General features: G+C 37.5%; 1 protein-coding gene across 1 annotated transcript; it reads right to left on the bottom strand.

Moving 5' to 3' along the window:
• Nucleotides 1-879: 879 nt before the first annotated feature.
• On the bottom strand, nucleotides 880-5,821 carry LOC146610102 (uncharacterized). The gene is made up of 6 exons (XM_085346802.1): nucleotides 5,621-5,821; nucleotides 4,844-5,012; nucleotides 3,403-3,897; nucleotides 2,764-2,831; nucleotides 1,903-1,946; nucleotides 880-985 (listed from the first exon to the last, which is right to left on the bottom strand). The coding sequence occupies exons 1-6, from the start codon at nucleotides 5,819-5,821 to the stop codon at nucleotides 880-882; spliced, it is 1,083 nt and encodes a 360-aa protein (XP_085202928.1).
• Between the last annotated feature and the right edge of the window lie 3,927 nt (nucleotides 5,822-9,748).

The following is a 9,748-nucleotide window of genomic DNA, read 5'->3' on the forward strand; positions in this document are numbered from 1 at the left end:
AAAGAATGTTGTCAGTGGTAATGGGACAAAGCCACATTCAATGTTGATTTTAATTTGAAAATATGTGTACATAATCTAACATGCTTATTATTTGTGGGGACATCACACTTGAAATGATTACTGGTAGTGCAATTTGACATTTTCTGTGTTCTATGTATACATTATATGTGCAAAGCAGAAAAAATAATATTTGCATAGAGAATGAAGTTATATAACAGTGTAGGTGGATCAAGGCCAAGTCAATGTTGAGCATCTAAGAAAATTATGAAAGTTGATACTACTAGTAATGGAAACTTTCAGTCTCAACATCAAACAGTACTACAAGTTCTCACATCTCAATAGACCTTTGATTTTTTATTTTACTTTTCATTGACAGTACTCAGTACAATTTCACCAGCCTTCATACTTTAAACTAAACAGAACACCTGTTTACAATAACAACTTCATATGAGAAACAAAGGGAAACAGACTGATGTGTTTTATGGATTGAGTTGCTAGCTGCGGGTCATATTCACCGTAACAATTATAACAGCCTACACTCACTTTTTAAAGAATGTAGCAAATATAAATGCTGTACAAAAACATTCAAGTTAAGAACACAGAACTACTATTGTAGTTAACAACATAAGATAAAGTCTTTTTTTACGTAACACAATGCATTTTAACAAGTATAAATATTTGTCTAACATTTCTAAACAATCAAACTGCTGAAAATGAACATATCCAGTCTGTGAACAGAGAAGATCAATGTGACATCTGGATGTATGGACCTTTGGTTCCACATATTTCTGAAAGTGTTCCTTGTAGACAGTACACAACTTCAGTTTTCAGACATTATATCTTACTTGTTTGTAACATGGAAAAACAAACATCACAACATCATAAGAAGACTTCCTCAGTGGCTGAAGGAGGTGGCACATCTGGCATGGCAAAGTGGTGTTGAAATTCACTGGCTGGCTCCCACGTGTCATCCCAGATTTTCCCACTGGAAAATATAATTATTGAAAGAAACAACACCAAAAACATTAATATCATGTTGGGGATTACTTCGTGCTTTTTATGTTTAACACCAGAGGTGGAACATGATAAAGACATTTCCTTAAGTACTGTACCAAAATGCAAATTGTCATTTTTATGGATATTTTCAACTTCTGCTACACTATTTGTAATTTAGATGGATTACAAACAAAACACTACTGTACAGTTACACTCGACACATATGAAAGACTTAGTTATTGTTTTTCAGTTGAACATTTCATAATATCCTTTCTGTGAAGTGAAAATAAAAATTGTTCAAATGTGATAATTAGTTTCTTTTGGATTATTATAAAGGCTGTTGTTTACTCTTTAATTTGTAGAGATTCATTGCTGTCACACAATTGTAATGCTAGAAATACAGTATGCAAAACAACTGAAAGCTTTCACAGTGTGATATTAGTACTTCTTTGGAAAGTTCAGAATCTGAATACTCCCTCCACTGCTTAGGCGATTTATCCTTTGGCACACATAAATCTGTGTAAGACATGGACAAATTCTCTCCACTTTGTCAAAATCCTGATAGCTTTTATATATTTCTTACAATTAATGTGAGTGCTCTTATGGCCCCAGCACAGTCCAGCTGGAATTATTCCCAGTACTTTTGCATCTAAGTGAGACACTACGTGTGTTTTCTGAACAGTTTCAAATATATTTCTTATTAAATTTGTTATTTTATGATTCGACAAAGATGGCAAAAAACTTTGCAATAATCCTTAATTGATTAAATAATTGAGATAGGATAAGAAAAAAAGCGAGAAGTAAGACGTGACAAAACACCTGGTTTTCCATTTTCATTTGTGCTCCAAAAAGGTAATCGATGGAAACAGAACATTCTCAGAGAATGAAATATCAAGAGCTTCTTACCAAACAGAGCAAGGCAACCAACGCACTTTTACTTCTGTGTTCCCCTAGACAGAAGGAATCAGAGAGGCAATCGTTAAATAACATGGTTAATGGATAGGTGTCTTCATAAAGCTTGTGTGTAATCCAGTGTGCACACCTGAGACACACACAGACCCATGTAAACACACTTTGATAGATGTGTAGGTATGTGTATGTAAGGCATTTCTGTTTATAAAAAAAATAATAATAGGATTTTGAAAAGCATGTATCCAATTGTGGCATTCACAAAAAATTATTTTGATCACAGGTTTAGTTAACTGCGTCTATCTGTTTTTGACTCTGGCTATGTTCTTTTCTTCGGAAAGTTTGACGTACTTGTAACATCATACACTGACATAATCAATATCATCCCATTATGAATTGTTTGAATTGTGTCCATTTAAACACTTCAAACTACACATGATTATCTACTATTTATAGTGAGACAGGGCTGGTCAGCATATATCAGGATCTATAAATTGTGCTTTCTATGATCCTGATTCAACAAGAACAACTGAGGATATAGGCTTACACAGAAAAAAATATGATCCTTCCTCATATACAGTCATTTCTATGTTAGCCATGTAGGTTTTTGTAGCAAGATGTAGCAGTATTCAATGTCTGTGATTAATTTTGCAGAATTGTTTAAGAACAAACACATGAAATACAATACAATCTTTTAATGTAATTCCATTAATCATTTCCCTTCACTAATCTCAAAAGTACATTTGAATTTACCCATGTAGCACAGTTCATGGCTGTAGTGCATGGATGAAAACAACTTGAGATAGGCTTACTGTAAAAAGTCTACTGAAAAGCAAATGAAAACATTTTAAGTATTACCTCATTTATCCTGCTCTCAGTGACTTCTTCAAACTGGAACACCTTCTGCCTACTACATCTTCGACAGCCTAAGAAATGAAAAATTACATTTAAAAAAAACATAAGACTCTGTATACACAAGAAATCAAATATGAGTTTTCACTCAAGAAGTGAAAATCTGTAATATCCTCCTGATTGCCATACTCCATTTGTCCTCTGGGGTCCAAAAGTGAACCCACCTCAGTTGAGTTTTTTTTTAAAGTACATACCATAAATTGTGAATCAATTCTGTGTAAAAACCTAGTTTCACTTAGGACCAACAAATTAACAAAAAAATTCACCCTTCATTTTGCAATTGAGTGCCACCAGACCTTGTTTATATAAATGCATACACTATTTGTTGAGAGAAACTAAAATGTTCTCTCAAAGTGCGTTTTAGTTTTCTCAATCCAATCAAGTTGAATTACAAAGTCCTCTTAACTAAAGTAAGGGATTGACCATATTTAATTATAGTCTTTTTATAGTGTACACCAAAATGCAGCTAAATAACTAGTGAATAATACTTTGCAATGGTTTGTTAGTTCTCTAGGACAACATATGTATCATTTTTGGGTAAGAAACTTAAAAATCTCAAGACATAACATGCAAAGCAATACTTACTCTTTCTCTTCTTATTTTCATGTTGGCCACCCTCACTTAAGGACTGGGAGATCGCGTGGCTAGCAGGTGGATGAAGAGACTGCAGAGATGGCTGGTCTGCGGGTTTAAAAGGTGGTGGAGAGGTGGGAGAGGTTGTTTGTGAGGTGCTTCTGTCTCTCTTCTTTTTTTGGAAAGACTGGGAGCATGGAACAGAAGAAGGAGATAAAGGAACAAGATTGAGAACAAAAACAGTCTCTGTCTGCTCGTCTGACAGGCTCTTTGGGTGCTCCTCGAGGAGCCTAGAAGATTGATGTTCCTGGGTGGTCATCTCAGGCTGCTCCTTGGCGAGGCTCTCTGCTTGCTTGTTGATCAGGGTCTCTGCCTGTTCTTCACTGGGGATCTCTGCGTGCTCTTTGATGTGGGTCTGTTTGTCAGCACAATGCTCCTTGGTGGCATTCTTGGACTGCACAAGCTGCTGTTCTGTGGGGGTATTGGGGTGCACTGGTGTGGAGGTTCCTATAAAACATATTTACTTTCATAAAAATATTTTTCAAAAAAGGCCTTATATTTAGCAGGAACTACACTTTGGCTACGTTCACACTGCAGGCGAAAGCGCAGCAAATCCGATTTTTTTGACCCTCTGCGACCCATATCCGATCATGGTCTGACAGTGTGAACGGCACAAATCCGATATTTTCAAATCCAATTTGGGTCACGTTCGTATGTGTTACTGAATCCGATACATAGCTGATATTTTAGAAAGCGACTGCTGTTTGAACGGTCCTGTCACATTAAATCGATCTTCCACGTCACTGACACAAGACAGACGCCAATTATCAGCGCCAGAGAAGCACCACAGAAGACATCATGAACGCTTCCTGGCCATCCAGCTAAACTGTTGGGAAGACAATGTTGGAGAAACGTGAACATTTTATTTGCAGATTCTGACAGAAATCTGAAACTACCCTTTGAAGCACCGCTCCTCTCTAAAACAGCAATAAGGATCATTATTAGGCCATATGTAAATAACAAAATAACTTAAAGCAAAATTGGGAAACATAAAGTCTCAAACAAGTCTTTATAATAAGGGCCATCAGTCAAACAATACTGTTTGGTCTGGGTCTAAACAGAGCGCAATGTGTGTGACGTCTTCTTTTGCGCATGCGGCCGCTTTGGGCGTTCACACTAGAGCGCGTTTGCTGTCACATTTTATTTGTAGTGTGAACAAGCAGACAAAAAAAATCTGAATTGAGCATTAAGACCTGCAGTGTGAACGAAGCCTTTGATAACATATCCTTCAATGGTTATTTAATGACCTTAAAATATACTTACACAATTTGCTTAAAGATTAATGAAGTATTCTGATTGTGAAAGCAAGTTGAGACGACTTGTTGTGAAAAGTTGCTATATAAATTAGCATTAATTAACTGGACTGAAAGTATACAACAGACTTCACTCTTACCCTTAGACAGTATAAATTCATAAGCCCTCTGCATCTTCTCCAGGAAATTTCTTGTAGTAGAAGTGGGGTCCAAATGGGTAATAACATCTGCTACCCACTTATGTGAATCCTTGTCTTTTTTGCCAATAAATAAAATGGGCTTGTAGCCTATAGACTCAAGTTTCTGCACCTGAAATTAATAAAAAAAATAGTTGGCACAAATTAGTCAAACACAGCCTGTTGTTAAATGGTAAACGAAATGACTCTTATATAGCGTTTTCCTACTCTCGTGGAGCACTAAAAGTGCTTTATACAACATGCAATATTAACCCATATTCACACCAGCTTCTTAGAAGTTTCCATTTAAGCATTCACACACAGCGATCGTGGCTCAAGAGTTGGCAGTTCGTTTTGTAATCGGAAGGTTGCCGGTTCGAGCCCCGGCTTGGACAGTCTCGCCTCTGTCAGTGCTCCCCAGGGTGGCTGTGGCTACAATGTAGCTGCCATCACCAGTGTGTGAATGAGTGGATGACTGAATGTAGTGTAAAGTGCTTTGGGTTCCTTAGGGACTAAGTAAAACGCTATACAAATACAGACCATTTACACATTCATACTGATATGAATACATACAGCCACCACTGATGTATTACAGTTAAAGTAATTGTTTGTCTTTAGCAAAATGTAGATAAAATATTGTTGCATGTTCTCAAAAGCACATATGATGAGCTGTGTTAATGTGCCAGCAACATCTTATAACAACTTAATGATAATATATGAAACAAAAATTTTTTTACTTACTGCAATACGGGCAGAATCAATTATCCGGCAAACATTTCTGTTTTTCAAGACAACTTGTGCCCACTGACTATCCAATGATTCTACTTTTTCTTTTAGCTTCTTTTTGCTGGACAGACTTCCGAAGCAGACATAGCAGGTTCTTCTGCTTGCCTGATTGGGAGTCTGGCAAAATGTACAGGGCCTGAATTTGGGGCCTGTCATGTTGAAACAAAGAATAATTACAGACGGAAAAGGCAGCAGACAGACAAAAGGCAAATTATAGGTTAACCAGCACACTGACAACAAGAAAAAAGCTGAAGAGTTAAAGAGACAGAAATGCGGATAGAAACAGAGAGACAGACCAATAAGGACAGCAGTAAGAACAGATACAAACAGACTGACGTGGCTCTTAAAAGTGCCTTTAGGAGTTTTTCAAAAAGCAGATGTAGGAAGGAATCAATCAATAATAGGCTGATTGATGAAGAACCTGTTTAGAAAAAAAAAAAGTATTCAGAATTCAGAAGCACCTTATAAATAAATATATACATTAAACCCTATTGTAACGATTTAGATAAACCCTGTTTAGTGTCCATTTGTATTTCATTTGCAGCATAGATGATCGGTCTGCTATTTAATGATTATGTAATGCTGTTATTAAGTTTAAAATCGAGAGAGAGAGAGAGAGAGCCAGAATGAGAGAGAGAGCCATAAAGAGAGAGCTAGATTGATAGATAACGTCTATCTTCAATTTGAGCATCAACCCAATCTGGCAACACTGACCCTTATTAGAACCCTCAAACTTTACAAAGTGGCAACAACAGCAAACGTCAGCACACACTTCTCTATCACTGTACCCTGGATGATGATATATGATAAGCTTAACTTGATAGGCTAACAGAAATGAATTTAGCTAACTTACAGCACATGTGGTGTGGTAACATATATGCTATTAAATGTTAAGTCATTCGCTGTTCCACGAAATTGCTAATCTTAACCCATGGAACTGCTAAAAGCGGCTTTGTGAGCTCACTGTTTCGGGTTTTTCTTTTTGGTTTTAAATAAGAAAAATAATTTTAAAAAATCTACAGATTCAGATTCGCACTTACCTGTGGTACGATCGAGTACGTTGACGTCACTGCCGCTCATCTAATATGATAAAAAAAATAAACTTTCTCAAAAATAAACAAGTGAGTCGCTGTGAATTCCTTAACAGCACCGAAAATGTTTTTGCATAATGTTTTTTTGCCGAAAATGTTTTTGCATAATGTTTTTTTGCCGAAAATGTTTTTGCCTAATAAAAAAGAACAGCTTTTTTATTAGGCATTTAATTTAATTTAATACGTAAGAGCGTGATTAGCCAAAGCAGACGGTAAAATGACTGAGGAGTTGGAGAAGATATCTTACAGCTGTAGCAGAATGATCGACAGATTTCCAAATATCAAAAGGATTGTAGAACAGTTTATAAAACCGGTGCAATAAATTCACCCAATCGCTAGCTGTGCCATTACCCAGCATACATCGCTCACTCCGTCAATGCAAGAACCTATACACAAATAACAGCCTGTAATTAGTTTTATCTGCAGTAATTTTCTCTCAGATAGTTGCCTGCATTATATAATTTATTGTGTTCAGTATAGGTCGTTACAATGTGATTTGGAAAATGTCTAAATATACCGACAAAAACCACTTCCGCGGCAATCTCTTCAATCGGAGGACCCTTCACGTCAATTCCCGATGCGAGAGGGGTACCCTGCGCGTCCATATGTGCAGCAGAGGGGGCCTGACCATGCGTCACACGTTTGACGAGTTGGGAGTGAGAACGTGTTGCAACGAGCTGCATGCAAAAAGATGTTTTGTTAAAAGGGTTGGCGTAATAAGCAAATGCTTCAGCCAATACCTTTTGATTAGCCTTGTCTCATGCTTTCTTGCTTTGTGGTAGATCTTTGTTCTGTATTCATTGAGATATTTGAATGCTAATCAATAAAATAAAATAAAAAAAAAAATAGTAACCATCCACAACTATTTTCAGTTGCGGATGATAAAGGATTCAGAAAGTTTATTCATGCAGGTCCATATAACAGAGAATATGCATCTTCTTTTTGTTTTCATATTATAATTTATATTTAATTGTGTTGTGGTTTGCCGTGTTTTATGTTGTTTCACTTTAAATTTGTAAAAGGAAAAAGCTGAAAATTTAAATAGTTATATAGTATTATATGATTTATTTATTACATTTTATGTGGAGTGAATAAATAAAAGTATATTTATGGTGGCCCCTACAGACAAAGCACATACAAACTTCAAATCGTGTACGAACCCTGAAGCACGTACAAACTCCAAAACACGTACAAACTCCAAAGCACGTACAAACTCAGAAGCACATAAAAACTCAAAACACGTACAAAACACAACAGAAATGCTCCAGGATGCTAGGGGCTACACAAGCCAGCAAGTACCAACGACCGGATTTGGTGTGTTTATTTATTTATTTTTTTCATTATTTGACTATATATGAATGCTTGTGTATAAATACACAAACAATACACATATGCTTTCATGCTTTCAATTGTGTAATTTAAGTGATCTAGGTAGCTCTGTTTTGGAAGTTCAGTTCATGCTAGAAATGTGTTTTGGAGTTTGTACGTGTTTTGTCTCTAGGGGCCACCGCATATATTTATATATAAACATATATAAATAAAAACACTTTTTTTTACCTTAGTAATTCCTTTTGTGCATAATTTTATATTATTGTTAATAATTAATTAATTAAAGCAACAAAACAACCTGAAGAGCCGGTTCGGAGCCGAAAGAGCCATCTCCACCATTATTGGACTCATCTCGGACGGGGATGAGTCTGCCTACAGGAGGGAGGTTGAACGTTTGGTGTCCTGGTGCAGCCACAACAACCTGGTGCTGAATGCCCAGAAGACAGTGGAGATTATTGTGGACTTCAGGAAGCACACAGCTCCACTCCCCCCCATCATCCTGACTGACACCCCCATCACCTCTGTGGACTCATTCCGCTTCCTGGGTACCACCATCACCCAGGACCTGAAGTGGGAGCCCACCATCACCTCCGTCATTAAGAAAGCCCAGCAGAGGATGTACTTCCTGAGGCAGCTGAAGAAATTCACCCTGCCAACACGGATGATGATACAATTCTACACTGCAATCATCGAGTCCATCCTCACCTCCTCCATCACCGTGTGGTACGCTGGAGCCACTATCAGGGACAAACAGAGACTGCAGCGTGTTGTGCGCTCTGCTGAGAAGGTGATTGGCTGCAGACTCCCATCTCTGCAGGACCTGTACACCTCCAGGACACTGGGGCGTGCAGCTCGGATCACAGCTGACCCTTCTCACCCTGGACACACTCTGTTTGACCTGCTCCCCTCAGGCAGGAGGCTCCGGTCCATTCGCACCAGAACCTCTCGCCATAAGAACAGTTTCTTCCCCTCTGCTGTTGAACACATGAACAATAACCGTATGACTGTTCCCACCCCTAACACATGACCCTACGCTGTGTTCACTGCATCATTCCATGTTTGGCACTGATCACCACCTGCACTCATGTATATATCATGTATATATCTATCTACTTAGCACTTTTAATTCTTCTTCTCATTTTTATTTTCATGTCTATTTAAGCTTAATTTATAACAGTATGTTTGCACTGAAGCACCGCAGCAATTTCCTAATGTTGTAAACCCGCTCAACATTTGGCAATAAAACCCTTTCTGATTCTGATTCTCTTTTTAGTGAGCCGAACTGAAAGAGCCGGTTCTCTAAAAAGAGCCGGAAATCCCATCACTAGTGTTTACCCAGATAGCAAGGAAACGTCTTTGTGCAGAATCCGTGCACCAGCTCTCATTTACTGTTTTAGCTGTTGGGTGGTTGTCGAAATTTTGTAAGGTTTAACCTGATATTCTGGCATTTTGAGCAAAATGAATTTATATTTAAAAGTCAATTCAGGATTTTAATGAATCAATATCATGTTATGCAAGCTAGAATTGATTTTAATCGAAAAATTGATGATCAAAACCCACCCCTAGAAGGTACTAATGGAAAAGGGCCATATGCATGCTGCTTTTATTCTGCCTTTAGTGGCATCTTAGTCCTCCTGGCATCTGGAAATGAAACCCTTTTGTT

This window comes from Diplotaxodon limnothrissa, linkage group LG22 (assembly GCF_057381915.1).
Source record: "Diplotaxodon limnothrissa isolate DT_005_m linkage group LG22, D_limnothrissa_male_GT1.1, whole genome shotgun sequence".
Lineage (NCBI taxonomy): Eukaryota > Metazoa > Chordata > Actinopteri > Cichliformes > Cichlidae > Diplotaxodon > Diplotaxodon limnothrissa.